A 15,249-nucleotide genomic window follows, 5' to 3' on the forward strand; every position below is an offset into this window, starting at 1 on the left:
TGTTGACCAGGATGGTCTCGATCTCTTGACCTCGTGATCCACCCGCCTCGGCCTCCCAAAGTGCTGGGATTACAGGCTTGAGCCACCGCGCCCGGCTACACACACAATTTTTAAAAATTAGCCGGGCGTGGTGGTGCACACCCGTGGTTCAGCTACATGAGAGGCTAAGGTGGGAGGATCACTTGATCCTGGCAAGTCAGAAGTGCAGTAAGCCATGATAGCACCTCTGCACGCCAGCCTGGGCAACAGAGTGAGACCATCACTCACATCTGACCTACCCACCTACCTTCCTACCAGCCAACCAGATTGGAGATGAATTAATTGAGATCCAGGTTTCATGTCATACATTAATCCATCTGGAGTTAATCTCCCAAAATCACATTTAAAATGATGACATAAATTATATGACATGCTTAGCCCAGCCATGACGGGAGACAGCCTCCATTTACCCCACCATCGGAAATGTACCAAAGGGGAGAGAGGTTCAAACATGAAAAGGAAACTTTTTTGCATAGGGAAATTAGCATTAAGAGAAGGGAAGATAAAGCTAAAGAAGCTGGGCAAGGTGGCTCACACCTATAATCCCAGCACTTTGGGAGGCGGACGGAGGCAGGCAGATCGCTTGAGCCCAGGAGCTTGAGAGCAGCCTGGGCAACATGGCAAAACCCTGTCTCTACAAGAAATACAAAAAAGGGCACACCACTAGTCCCAGCTGCTCAGAGAGCTGAGGTAGGAGGACTGCTTGAGCCGGAGCGGTCGGGCAGCAGTGAGCCAAGATCATGCCACTGTACTCCAGCCTGGGTGACAGGGTGAGACCCTGCCTCTAAATAAATCAAGTAAGTAAGCGGCCAAGTAACTAACATAATAATATATTTCAAGTAGTGGACTTTTACTGAAAAAGTAAAATACAGCATTTTTTCATCTATTCATTCAACTAGTCCTTATTGAGGGCCTGCTATGTGCCAGGCACTGCTCCAGATAAACAAAGACCCAATGAGAGAACACACAGACCCAATGTCACCAATCAAGAAATACGAATTAAAGATACACCCATATATGCCTTAAAAGAGATAAAATCCAATATGGAAAGGAGGGAAATACAGACAAACATCCACTATCTGAACATCAAACCGATTTTTAATATGCCGCCAGCAGGGATGCAGGAGAGCAAACTGGTAATGTGTTAATACTACATACTCTGAGTCTCCATAATTTTTCTGCATAAAGGAAAATCTTCCAAAGGAAAAAAACCATTAAACCCAATAGTTTATAGGGATCTAAATGCCTAATCCAAAATCAATGGCTAAACTACAGTAGATTAACACTCTAGCTCAGCACTGCCCAAAAGAAATATAACGCAAGCTGCAAATGAAAGCCACACAATGCAATTTAAATTTTTCTAGTAGCCACATTTAAAAAGCAAGAAGTAGGCGGGTGCGGTGTCTCACGCCTGTAATCACGACACTTTGGGAAGCTGAGGTGGGAGGATGGCTTGAGGCCAGGAGCTGGAGACTAGCCTGTGTAACACTGCAAGACCCCATCACTACAAAAACCGTACAAATTAGCCAGGCATGGTGGTATGAGACTGCAGTGCTAGCTACTCAGGAGGCTGAGGCAGGAGGATCACATGCGCCCAGGTGTTTGACACTGCAGTGAGCCACAATCGTGCCACTGCACTACAGCCTGGTGACAGAGTGAGACTCTGATTCCAAAAATGAAAAGAAGTAAATTAATTTAAATAATATATTTCATTTAACCCAATAAAAAGTATTATCTTTTTTTAACATATAATCAATGTGAAAATTTATTAGGATTTTATAAGTGAGGTATTTCTTTTTTGTACTAAGTCTTTGAAATCAGGTGTGTATTTTAGGCTTACAGCACAACTCAGTTCAGACTGGCCACAGGTCAAATCCTCAACAGCCACAATAGTCTGTATCCGACAGTACAGCCCAGCAGTTCACAGGTGAGGGTGCTTTTGCTTACCCAGAGGACATCTGGCAACATCTGGAGACGTTTTTGGGTGTCCCCACTGGAGGTGCCACTAGCTCTGGTGGGTAAAGGCCAGGGATGCTGCTGAACACCCGACAATGCCCAGGCTAGCCCCCCCAACAAAGGATTATGTGGCCCAAGACTAACCCTAACCCTAACCCCAAACCCTAACCCTAACCCTAAACCCTAACCCTAACCCTAACCCCAAACCCTAACCCCAAACCCTAACCCTAACCCTAAACCCTAACCCTAACCCTAACCCTAACCCTAACTAAGCTAACTAAGGTAACCCTAGATAGCTAAACAGCTAACACAGTCAGTATTGATATAGGCTGACCTAGGGGAATGTATTTTATGGGCCATTTGTTTTTTGTTATGATGTTTTCAATCCCTTTTACAAGTAACTTTTTAAAGCTTCCCCTGAGACAAGATGAGGGGCCCCATTTCTCTTACTTCTCTTACGGAGCACGGCACACCAAAAGGCTGTGAGTGGCCAGATGGCCCGGCCACACAGAAAGGCATCCACAACAGCTGCTTTGTCTCAAAGGGAAAAATACTGGCGGATCCAGGAGCTGAGAAAAATATTAAAAGAGGAAGTATGACTGCCATTTATATCTTCCCCATGACCATGTGGCTAGGAGACTCAGCATTTTTCCTACCAAGGTAATTCCAATGGGCAGGAGTAGGGTCACAGGGAAGCCAAAAAGGGACAATGAAATTCAGATTCTGCTGCGGGTGAGGGCGCATGCCTGTAATCCCAACACTTTGGGAGGCCAAGGCGGGTGAATCACCTGATGTCAGGAATTCGAGACCCAGCCTGGCCCATATGCAGAGATCTCCATCTCTACTAAAAATATAAAAATTAGCCAGGCGTGGTGGCGCATCTGTAGTCCCAGCTACTCAGGAGGCTGGGGCAGGAGAATTGCTTGAACCAGGGAGGCAGAGGATCCAGTGATCCAAGATTGTGCCACTGCGCCCCAGCCTGGGCAATAAAGACAGACTGTCTAAAAAAAAAAAAAAAAAAAAAAAAAAAAAAAAAGAGAGAGAGAAACAAAAACAACAAAAAACAAAACAAAAGGAGATTCAGATTCTGTGAAGGTTCAAACAAAGGTCAGGTAAACACATATTCATATATACCTCTGGTATGAAAACAAGTAACATTTGATTCATAAGCAGACAGACCTGCTCTCGCAAGAGATGCTTCTGCAGGCCCTAACGCAATCCTCAGGCCTCGGATCATCAGCACCCCAGCACACCCCATGGCCACCACTTCTCCAGCTGTCCCATCTCATCTTAACAGGCTGCCAGAGCGAATGCCTGCTGACAGGGAAACCAAGGGCTTTCCCCCTAAACAGAGGCCGCTAGGACAGATACCAGGGGCCAGAAATCATTCCCTGTTTGAACAATCCAATCCCTTCCTGATGGCAGGACCACACAGCAGGGTAGCCTTCCTAATAAGCCTCAGACTGAGGACTCAACCAAGTCGTTCCTGAAGGCAGAGACTGCGTCAACTGGTAACCAGAGGCGTCTCGGTTTCCAAGGGGATTAAAGGCTGCACTGCTCCTGTCTGGCACACCCCTCAAAGAAAGCGGTATCTGGGGCACAGTGGGAATCAACAGGCCTCAGATCCCACAACACAGTCTTCCTCTCCTCTCCTCATTCACAAGACCTTAAGACGAACAAGAGAACGGGTGTCTCTTCTAATAAAAGCATCTCCACAGATGTCCCAGGCCCACGCAGCCTTCATGACAAATCTAAAAAGACAAACTTTTAAAGGGAGCTGTTGTGCCACCAAATACAGTTCTCAAGGGACTCAGAATATTAGAAATTAAATTTAAAAAGGTCAAAAACTGATGTCCTCTCAAGACCGGCTAACTTCAGGCTTTCCCGCCCTAATCTCCAACAAGTTAAAGAAACCTACCAAGCACGCTTCCTCTCCCAGTTCCCACCACATCCTTACTCCCCAGTGGCTAACATGACCCTGACCATCTGAAGCTCTTCCCTTAAGAACTTCCAGAGAGCAGCCACTTCAGTCAAGAGGATCAGCGAAATTCTAGAACCCAACCTACATGGGGAAGAAGCAGAACACAAAAGAAAGAGCTATTATTCCAAGCCAGGGAAGCTGCTAAACTCAGTCTATCACTCTGCAGCTATGCTACACGGAGAAGAGAATTAACTTGTGCATCAGCTCACATATCCGTAGCTGTGCTGTTGCTCTCAAGCCGACGATCAGCTAGCAATTCAATTCACAAACATATCTCCACCACCACGGTAGAACGGGTATTTGTCTGTATATGAGTAATGCTAGCTCATAATCTAGCATTACTCCATAATCAGCAGGAATTTGAGGGCTTTCAGTTGTTTCATAAGCTAAATTCCAAGGAACTTATTCAAAGTTCCTATTATGTTGGGGTCTAAGATTAACTTTGTTAATACCATGGTAGGTTTCAAAGGATTAAACTGAAAATGAATCACAGGGTAAAAGGGGATATATGAGAAACACTTGGAGCCCATTGGGTGAGGGGACAGAATAGACTTTATTCCATCAGTTCTAGACCAGAGATTCCCAGCACTGCCTACCAGTAGAATCACTAGGAGAGTTTTAAAACAATACCAATACCTGGGTTCTACCCCGGAAACTCATTTAATTGGTCTGGGATAGATAGGACCCAATATCGATATTTGTTGAATTTTAACATGTAGCCTGACCTGAAAACCACTGATATAGAGAGTGAAACTTGTGCATGTTGGTCTTCTGCATTTGACCGAATCCCTTCAACAACATTTTCAGGCTTTAGCCAAAAAAAAAAAAAAAAAAAGGCCAGGTGTGGTGGCTCACGCCTGTAATCCCAACACTTTGGAAGCCTGAGGTGGGCAGATCACAAGGTCAGGAGTTCAAGACCAGCCTGGCCAACATGGTGAAACCCTGTCTCTGCTAAAAATACAAAAATCAGCCAGGTCTGGTGGCGGGCATCTGTCATCTCAGCTACTTGGGAGGCTGAGGCAGGAGAATCACTGGAACCTGGGAAGTGGAGGTTGCAGCAAGCTGAAATTACACCACTGCCCTCCAGCCTGGGCAGCAGAGTCCGACTCCATCTCAAAAAAAAAAAAAAAAAAAGGCCACAATATAATTTGTAAATAAAACTTCCTCCAGTGCCTAACACAACGTGTGTTAAATGCTTAGTACAAGGCTTTGGGGTTCCATCACGTGACAACTGTACTGCAGAGCAGGCCAGAGCAGCTGACCACGGTGAGAACAAACACAAGGGCGAGGGGCTGAGCGGTCTATTTATCTACTGAAAACTAAGGGACTGGTCAATATCATAACTGTGTAATACCAGTTAAAAGTAAACAGAAGGCTGTCAAGTACATGGGATTCTGAAAAAAGCCAAACAACTATAACCATTTATTGTAACCCATTCTGTAGAGTTTCTCTCTACAGACGTGAGCGTGGCTATTTCCATCACAGAAATATGGACTTCATAATAACACATCCATCGTCTTTAGCGAGATTTGCTTTCGAAAACACACCCTGAACTCTAAGGTCAGGCACAGCTGTCAGTGTCGTGGCATCTCCTGGTGGTTCCATGCTCTTTCGGGTAGGCCAGCACACTGGGCCAGAGACAGGCAGCAGAACTACCATGCTTCAAAGAGGAGCCACAGACTGTGTTCTGAGCCCCTGGATTCCAGAAAGAACATCCCTGTGAAGCACAGCCAGCTCCAGCACATCTGCCAAGGGTCTCTTTTGGGCCTCGCCTACAGAGAGGTAAGGCTAAATGGGGACTGGGCAGGATGGCCTTTGAGGGTCCATCCGTCTTTTAAAGTACGCATGTCAGTCTTGCTTTCTGCCTCCATGAGCAGGCTTTGGTGAATGGAAGTTTTCATCTGACATCTAATAACAATTAAGTTGATTCTTTGAACAGCTAATTCAGAAGATAATCTTAAATAATTAAAACATATATAACATCTAATTATCTAAATAGGCTAACTCCTTAAAAGGGAGGCCGGAAGGGAAAGGATAAATTTAATTCCGCTCATTAGTGGACTTCAGCACACCAAATTAACTTCACATTAGTCCATAAGTTTAATAATGACAAGTTTAACCATTGCAAAGCCTTCAGGAGGCCTTGTTTCTTGCATTCACCTTTGTATCTTTGACTAACAGAGAGGGAAAAGTGGTAAGACATTAAAGAAAGCATTAACAGAAGCCTACCTAACAGTGGAAACAAGATTTCATTGAAAGGGTTTTTATTAACCGTTTATAACTTTCAAGTTATCTTAACAAAATAAAGATTTAGGTACTTTTTTTTTAAAAAAAAGGGAAGCTAATTCCAACACTTTTCTTCCCCTCTGACAGAACGCTCCTTTAACTCCTGCCAACAGGCTATATTTATTTCCCTTAAGCAGCATTTCCTAGGAAAGCCGGCAGTCTTGCAGCAGACGGCATAAGAGAGCTCATGATCCCGGCAGCAGCTCAACCTCAAGAGCCCCAGCAGCAAGCATGAGAGCCACCTGCGCTCTGCACCAATCGCAGCACTGTTGTTATCTCAGCCCCAGAGCTCCAGGCTGCTATTGGAGACCAACACCTGGCACCAGGCCAGATACGGTGTCACACCCAGCAGTGCCTAAGAAACTACTGAGCCTCATAACGCTTTATGGATGCCTGCAGGGAGAGAGAGGGGGGAAAAAAAGGCAGGTATTCTTACTCATCTTAACCCTGTCCAGAAAATCTGCTGAGTCACGGGAAAAATAATGCAGAGCTGCCAAATGCTAATCTCCTGCCTGCTCTCCTCCCTAAAAGCAAGCAGACTCACAGGTAATACTCTTGACTCGGAAAACACAAGGGCATAAACAAATTCACACATCCTTAGTCTGTAAAGCAAAGCTTTCGGGGCAAACTCTAAAAGTACAATGTACTAGACAAAACTATTTTATAAAAACAATGGTTGTTTCTGGGTGGAGGAATTAAGGGTGGTTACTTTTTTTCTATAATTTTACACACTTTGTACATTTTCTATGATGAGCCCATATTTATTTCATAACAATACATCTTCAAGTCATTTCTGGTAAGAGATCAGACCACATATTTGATCCCTAAGACATAACTTGAGCTCTCCAGAATATTTCAAATCACTAACTATAAAAACTCCAGCCAAGGTTAAAGGGTCAGCCTAACACAGAAATAAAGAAACACTAAGTAAGAGCCCTGGATTTTATGAATACTTACTTGTTTTGTTACCTTTCCTAGAGAAGAATATTCTCATTTGGTAGGAAGAAAATTCCACCAGTAGCACACTTTTGAGAGAAGCGGAAAAATACTGCAGTAATTAATAAATAACGGCACATGAACTTTAGTTAACTTCTGCTTTTTTTTTGAAACATAGTCTTCCCTCTGTCGCCCAGGCTGGAGTGCAGTGGCTTGATCTCAGCTCACTCCAACCTCCGCCTCCCAGGTTCAAGCCATTTTCCTGCCTCAGCCTCCCGAATAGCTGGGACTACAGGTGCATACCACCACGCCCGGCTAACTTTTTGTATTTTTAGTAGAGACAGGGTTTCACCATGTTAGTCTCGATCTCCTGACCTCATGATCTGCCCTCCCTGGCCTCCCAAAGTGCTGGGATTACAGGAGTGAGCCACTTCGCCTGGCCCGACTTCTGCTTATTTTTCCATTCTTCCTCCTTTCCCAGATTGGACATGCTAATGAAAAACAAGGCACCCTTAGCTTTGCCTGAGAGCACTAAGAAACAAACCACCCCCACAATAAAACAAAGCTCATAAAAGCATCTGACAAACTTTGTCTTACTTTTGCTTACATATTAGTTTAAAGCAATTAAAATCCAAACTCCTTGGCTTATTATTCAAGAACACACATGGCCAGACGCAGTGGCTCATGCCTGTAATCCTAGCACTTTGAGAGGCTGAGACGGGCAGATCATCTGAGGTGAGCAGTTTGAGACCAGACTGGCGAACGTATCGAAATCTCGTCTCTAACTAAAAATACAAAAAAAATAGATGGGCGTGGTTGCGTGCACCTGTAATCCCAGCTACTCAGGAGGCTGAGAGAGGAGATTCGCTTGAACCCAGGAGGCAGAGGTTGTAGTGGGCTGAGATGCGCCACTGCCCTCTAGCCTGGGCTACAAAGTGAGACTCCATCTCAAAAAAAAAAAAGCAAGCAACACACATAATGTGAAACTCACTGACACTACAGCTATGACGTCACGCATTTTATGCTCAATACCAACAGAGACCAGGTATCCCTAACCCACAACTCTTTCTTTTGCCTGGCAAGTTCTTCATTTCTCCAAATTCTACCCATTCCTCAATTCTCCAGTCAAATGATACCTCCTCCTAAAGCATCCCCTGAGAGAGAAGCACTTTCTCCTTTTACTAATTGCCACGGCACCTAAATCACAGTAATCTAAGTAGATTTATTATGTCTGTGAGTTTAAGCTTCTACTGGAGGACAGGCAGGCCCAGCACCGATTTATCTTTATCTGCGCCAGATCCTTAGTTCAGGACTGTGCATGCACCTTGAAGAATGCTCAAATATTTGCTGAATTTAAAAATTAATAAACACTGACTGCATCTTAAAAAAACAAATCAGGGCTTGTGGAGTCATATGATCTACATGTGCATATATAAATAGAATAAAAAAAGGAACCGTGCCTGAATAATCATCCCTCAGGCATAGAACAGTGTTCAAGAGTAGGATAGGTATAAACCTTCATGTTAGCTGAAATAACGCCAACCTAATGCCAGCCAAAGTTAGTACTCAGGCTCAAAGAATTAACAGCAACAGAAGCCGCCACTATATTAACACTTCAGGATTAAAGGATGCCTGCTAAGCCTCAAATTGTGTGTGGCCACAAGCATTCACATTATAGTCCCGAAGAAAGTGGGTAGGTGTGGAATGCTTTATTTCAACCCTAATTATCTCTAAGCCTATGTGAGAAATCACAAGCATTTGAAGATGTGACTACAGTATCAGAGTGATTTTTCCAAATCACATTCCAAAAGAAAGATTTGGTCACGATCCTAAGAAATGGGCAAACCATGTAATCTGCATCATCACTTACACCTTCAAGAAGAAAAGCACTGGCCTGCTTCAAGTCAGAACTTATTCTCTGGTGCTTTGCTTCTGACTTTGGTTTGGCACCATTGCTTTTCTTTCTTTTTTTGGTGAGACAAGGTCTCACTCTGTTACCCAGGATGGAATGCAGTGGCACAATCACAGCTAACTGGAGCCCGGACCTCCTGGGCTCAAGCGATCCTCCTACCTCAGCCTCCCGAGTAGCTGGGACTACAGGCACAAGCAACCACGCCCAGCTAATTTATTTTTATTTTTTTGCAAAGACAGGTCTCACTATGGTGCCCAGGGTGGTCTTGAACACCTGGGCTCAAGCAGGCCTCCTCCCTCGGCCTCCCACAGTGCTAGGATTACAGGAGTCCGGCTCATGCAGCACAGGTCGCCTGTTTCCATGGTAAGTGGACCTACCAAAGGCTAATAGTGGTGAATGAAACCTTGTTTTCCACATAAAAGCCACAGATGTATCCTTATCTTTTGTTACTTAGAGGCATTTTTTGTTTGTTTTAAATTTCTGATGGGTAGTAGGTATACCTGCCATCCTGGGAGATCCTATCCCAGATTTCCTCTCTAACAACTAATATAAAAATGATGGTTATGGGCTGGGCGCAGTAGCTCACGCCTGTAATCCCAGCGCTTTGGGAAGCCAAGGCAAGAGGATCACGAGATTAAGAGATCGAAACTATCCTGGCCAAAATGGTGAAACCCTGTCTCTACTAAAAATACAAAAATTAGCTGGGCATGGTGGTACGCACCTATAGTCCCAGCTACTTGGGGGGCTGTAGCAGGAGAATCGCTTGAAACTGGAAGGTTGCAGTGAGCCGAGATTGTGCCACTGCACTCCAGCCTGTGCAACAGAGTGAGTCTCCATCTCAAAAAGGCAAAAAAAAAAAAAATGACGGTTATGATGATGTGAAATGAAATTGCAGCCTCTGCCCAATTAACTGTTTACTTTAAAAAATGAAACTATATACTTATATAGGTATTCTGCTTCCCAGCTGCTTACATTATCCATTTCTATACCAACTCAGCCCAGAAATTTTTTTATCATCTTGCCAGTTCCCTCTGTCAGCGAACTTGAAACAGGAGACAAGTTAAAGATAAATATATGTGAGAAATTTTGTGTTTTGACAGGTAATGGTCAAGTAAATTCTAGATCGCGTCTGAACTTACAAAATTACTTAATAGCTATGCATTCATTTTAATGTATATACAAAAACAGCTTGAATAAACCAGTCACTTGTTGTTGTTTTGCTAGGTCCAGGCTAAATAAAAGACAGTAGAATAAAAGAAATTTTTGAGTAAAAAAAGTTCGGAGATTACAAGGATACAGTAAAAATCAGGAAAACAGTACTTAAATTTAAAAGTTTAGGGGCAGGGTGTGGTGGCAGATGCCTCTAATCCCAGCACTTTGGAAGGCTGAGGCTGGAGGCTTGCTTGAAGCCAGGGAGTTCAAGACCAGCATGCAACAGTGAGACTGTCTCTATCAAAAAAAAAAAAAAATTCATAAAAAATAAATGTTGATGGCCGGACTGGGGCTGACCCCTATAATCCCAGCACTTTGGGAGGCCAAGGTGGGCAGATCACTTATGCTCAGGAGTTTGAGACCAGCCTTGCCAACATGGTAAAACCCTTCTCTACAAAAAATGCAAAAATTAGCCAGAAAAGCCATCTGTAATCCCAGCTACTCAGGAGGCCAAAGCAGGGGAATTGCTTGAACCCGGGAGGCAGAGGTTGCTGTGAGCTGAGACTGCACCACTGCACTCCAGCGTGGATGACAGAGCGAGACTATGTCTCAAAAAAAAAAAAAGGTTAGGAAATATGAAAGAGTAATAAAAATAAAATTCATGCGTATTCCTGACTGTATAAAAGTGGTATTAGCCTTGGTGTTTCTCTGAGATAAAGCTTCAGCGGCATGTTGAGAGCCTGCTACAGTGGTTGGCTGCCCCATCTCCTTCAGGGAACACAAGGCCCAGCAGTGCCTACCTGTGTTCTTCTCCACCTTCCAGGGGGAAGCCTGCTGCTGCCACCGCAAACCCTGATGTCAACTCTATGCTAATAAGCTGGGGACCAGAAATTTCACAGGACCACACACCAGCTCCACAGCCTCTGCCTTCTCCTGCTCTGCAGGCCATCCTTGGGTAAGCCTGCTCACTCTCGCTGCTTCACCCACATGGACACACTAGAGGCTCTAAGTGTCCTTTCCTACTCTACTCCTTGTCTATCTCTACTTGATAATTTTACCTGTATGTACTTAAAATTCAGTATCTTCAAAATCAAATTCATTCATTTTTTTTTTTTTTTTTGAGATGGAGTCTCACTCTGTCACCCAGGCTGGAGTGCAGTGGTGCGATCTCGGCTCACTGCAACCTCCACCTCCCTGGTTCAAGTGCTTCTCCTGCCTCAGCCTCCCAAGTAGCTGGGATTATAGGCACACACTGCCATACCCAGCTAAATGTTTGTATTTTAGAAGATACGGGGTTTCACTGTGTTGCCTAGGCTGGTCTCAAACTCCTGAGCTCGGGCAATCCACCAGCCACGGCCTCCCAAAATGTTAGGATTACAGGCGTGAGCCACCGCGCCTGGCCCAAACTCATTCTTAGTATCTGCCCAATCTGCTTTTCTTCCTTTATGTCCACGAATAGGTTTAAATGCTTACCATCAATCGCAGACACCCCAATCCGTCCCTATCTTCTAGAGACGCCTCCAATCTTTCCTCTCTGCTCCATCCTCACTTCCACACTTTGCAACAGGACCCTGGCCTCTCTGACATGGACGAGCAGAGCTGCTTCCTGACTGCTCTCTGTGTTTGGTTTCTTTCTCCTGCCCAGGATTTTTCTGCATTGCTTCAATGCAGATAATCCAAGATAAAAATCTACTCCCAAACATCAGTATCCATTAGGGAACTGCAAATTAAAACCACAATACCAGACATATGTATAGGAACGGCTAAAATAAACATGATAACACCCAACACTGGCAACAATGCGGAAAAACCGGATCACTGCTGGTGGGAATGTAAAATGGTGCAGACACTCTGGGAAAGAGTGTTGCAGTTTCTTATAAAACCAAATATACATTTACCATATGACCCAGCGATCACAGTCCCGGGCATATATCCAGAGAAATAAAAGCTTATGGTCACACAAAATCCTGAACTGAAGGTTCAAAGCACCTTTATTGATAATTGCCAGTAATGGGAAATAACCCATATGTCCTTCAACAAATGAATGGTTAGAGGAGCTATGGTATATCTATAACGTGGAATGCTGCTCAGCATTACAAAGCAAACAGCTACTGATGCACACAACAAAATTAGGTGGCTAGCAAGGGAATTCAGCTGAGTGAAAAAAGCAGTCTCGAAAGGTTACATGCTATGCGATTCAATTTATAGAGCATTCTTAAAATGACAAAATTACAGAGATAGAGAAAAGATTAGCAGTTGCCAGAGAGTGGGGGTGAGCGGACACGGCTGTGGCTACAAAAGAGTAACGAGCGATCCCTGTGATGGAACCTCTGCATCCTGACTGTGGAAGTGGTCATACAAATCTACACATTTAAAAAATCCACAGAACGTGCACACGAGCACACACAAATGAGTGCGTGTAAAACTTGTGAAATCCTAGTCAATGGATTGTATCACTGTCAGTCATTATCCTGTTGTGATACTGGACTGTAGTTATGTAAGACGTTACTACTGGGGGAAACTGGATAAAGTATACACACGATCTCTATATTATTACTATTATGTTTTTTTTGAGATAGAGTTTTGCTCTTTGTTGCCCAGGCTGGAGTGCAGTGGCGTGATCCCGGCTAACTGCAACCTCTGCCTCCTGGGTGCAAGCAATTCCCCTGTCTCAGCCTTCCAAGTAGCTAGGATTACAGATGCCCACCACCATGCCCAGCTAAGTTTTGCATTTTTAGTAGAGACAGAGTTTCATCACACTGGCCAGGCTGGTCTCGAACTCCTGACCTCAGGTAATCCACCTGCCTCGGCCTCCCAGAGTGCTGGGATTACAGGCATGAGCCACCACACTCTATATAATTTTTTATAATTGCATGTAAATCTACAGTTAGCTCAAAATAAAGTTTTTTTTTTAAATCTCCTCATTAACTTCCAATAGTTCCCAATGCCCACAGTGAAATAATTCTTAGCATGGTATGCAGAATTTCCTCTGACCTATAATCCCTTTACACATCCTATGCCCTAGACAACTAATTCTAAAAGCTAACGTTTATTGAGCACTGGCCATGTGTCAAGCACTATTTTAAATATTTTATATGTATTCTCTCACTTACTCCTCAGTGATCCCAAGAGTTAGGTACTACGGTCAACACCATTTTACATACAAATGACGTAAGTAGCTCATGCAAGGTACCAACATGCTCCAGGCTGCTTCCATACCTTTGAGTCTATACTTGTAGTGCCTAAAAAGCCTCCCCACCTCGTCGCCCTTTAAGGCCCTGCCCCAAGGTTACCTCCTGACTTGTTCTAGACTTAACTGTTACACAAACTGTGTCTAGCACTCAGAAGGTATTCGATAGATGTTTAATCAACATAAGGTCTAGACAAAAGGACATGAGGAAGTTATAAAACTGGCGCCCACAAGAAGTATTGACACTCATTACTTTGAGCCTGTTTCTCTGAAGTTAAACCTGAAATGGAAAAGCATTCTATAATACACAGTAGGGTACACACAAGACTCGTTAGCAAGAAAATGTTAATTAATAAAGTAATGGCTTTAACACAAGCAAAGAGGAAAAGGGAGTAGCAGGCTAAGGAAAGGCCAGTGTCAGCTGCAAGTCCTATCTTCCTCAAATTTTCACATAACAAACACACCAACATAAACCTCCACTTCCTAAACCCAGTCCAATCTGCCTTATTAGGTCCTTTTGTAAGAAAAGGTATAATGCTTTTTTTTTGCCCTCAGGAAAAACAGATATTTTCTCCAGGTGAAAAAGCACCTTCATTATTTTCCTTGGAGGAAACTAGATTATTATCTAAAGACTGCCTAACTTATGAATTCGCTTGAAAAACATACTGATCATCCCACAACTATCTAGAATTGTTGCAATCACCCTCTGAAATCTGTCTCTCCAAAGGATTCACTTTATTTTTTATTTTTTTTAGAGATGGAGTCTCACTCTATTGCCCAGGCTGGAATGCAATGGCACGATCTCGGCTCACTGCGACCTCCGCCTCCTGGGTTCCAGTGATTCTCCTGCCTCAGCCTCCCGGGTAGCTGGGCTTACAGGTGTCTGCCACCACACCTGGCTAATTTTTGTATTTTTAGCAGAGACAGGGTTTCACCAAGTTGGCCAGGCTGGTCTCAAACTCCTGACCTCAAGTGATCTGCCCACCTCAGCCTCCCAAAGTGCTGGGATTACAGGTGCAACCCACCGCACCCGGCCAGATTCACATTTTAAATGTGATGACAGAAAGTCAAAGAAAACGCCAGTTTTGTTTAGGTACATAAATGAAGCTTCATTGGCTTTATATTCCTGGTCGTCATCCCCAAGACCCCCTCCTCTTCCATAAGCTGTCTTCTCTTAAGCACAACCTTTTCAGAAGCCTTTTCACCAACACAAAGTAAAGATGGAAAAGAGGAGAATGCTCAGGACAGAGCAGGTGGGAGGCTGAGCGACCTCTCTCCCACTTATTCAGTGCCTACTATGAACCAGGGATTCATCAGTCACCCTTAATTCTTAACAGTAACCTACAACCAATAAAGAAAAATCAGTTTTTAAATTACACATTGTATGAAAAAGGAAGGTTGTGTCCTAGTACAACAAGCAGATAAGAGACTCTTAGGAAACACTGACCGGTCGTGTTCTCCTGAACTTGGAATCTTCGCGGTCTCTGTGCGGCCCGGAAGTGCTGCTTCTCTCCCTCACACTTGCATACCCGGGACTGGGGATGATATACTCTTTTCCTATGTCAATATCCTTCATCTTCTCTGAGTGGAGGTACCAGGGCTCACAGACTCAGTTTCACATCAGAATTCCTGAAATTAAAAATTCATCAAGAAATAGATCATTTCCTAAACTGTACTTAACCATATGCTCAAGTGCCTTAAAATAGGCAGGGAAAAAAGGGCAAAAGTACTAAAGCTCTCCACTGTTGTAGCTACAAAAATTGATTTTCAAAAAATGTTCAAAGATTTTCATTTCGT

General features: G+C 43.9%; 1 protein-coding gene across 5 annotated transcripts in view; it reads right to left on the reverse strand.

Annotated features, from left to right (window-relative positions):
* ABCC5 (ATP binding cassette subfamily C member 5) overlaps positions 1-15,249 on the reverse strand; it is a 94,172-nt gene that overhangs the window by 74,859 nt on the left and 4,064 nt on the right. For all 5 annotated transcript variants that reach the window (XM_017538308.2, XM_017538312.2, XM_017538310.2 and 2 more), the window contains exon 2: positions 14,900-15,081. In XM_017538308.2, coding sequence (XP_017393797.1) covers positions 14,900-15,028 — 129 coding nt within the window. In that variant the 5' untranslated portion in view covers positions 15,029-15,081. The remainder of the gene's footprint in view (positions 1-14,899; positions 15,082-15,249) is intronic.

This window comes from Cebus imitator, unplaced genomic scaffold, assembly GCF_001604975.1.
Source record: "Cebus imitator isolate Cc_AM_T3 unplaced genomic scaffold, Cebus_imitator-1.0 Scaffold111, whole genome shotgun sequence".
Lineage (NCBI taxonomy): Eukaryota > Metazoa > Chordata > Mammalia > Primates > Cebidae > Cebus > Cebus imitator.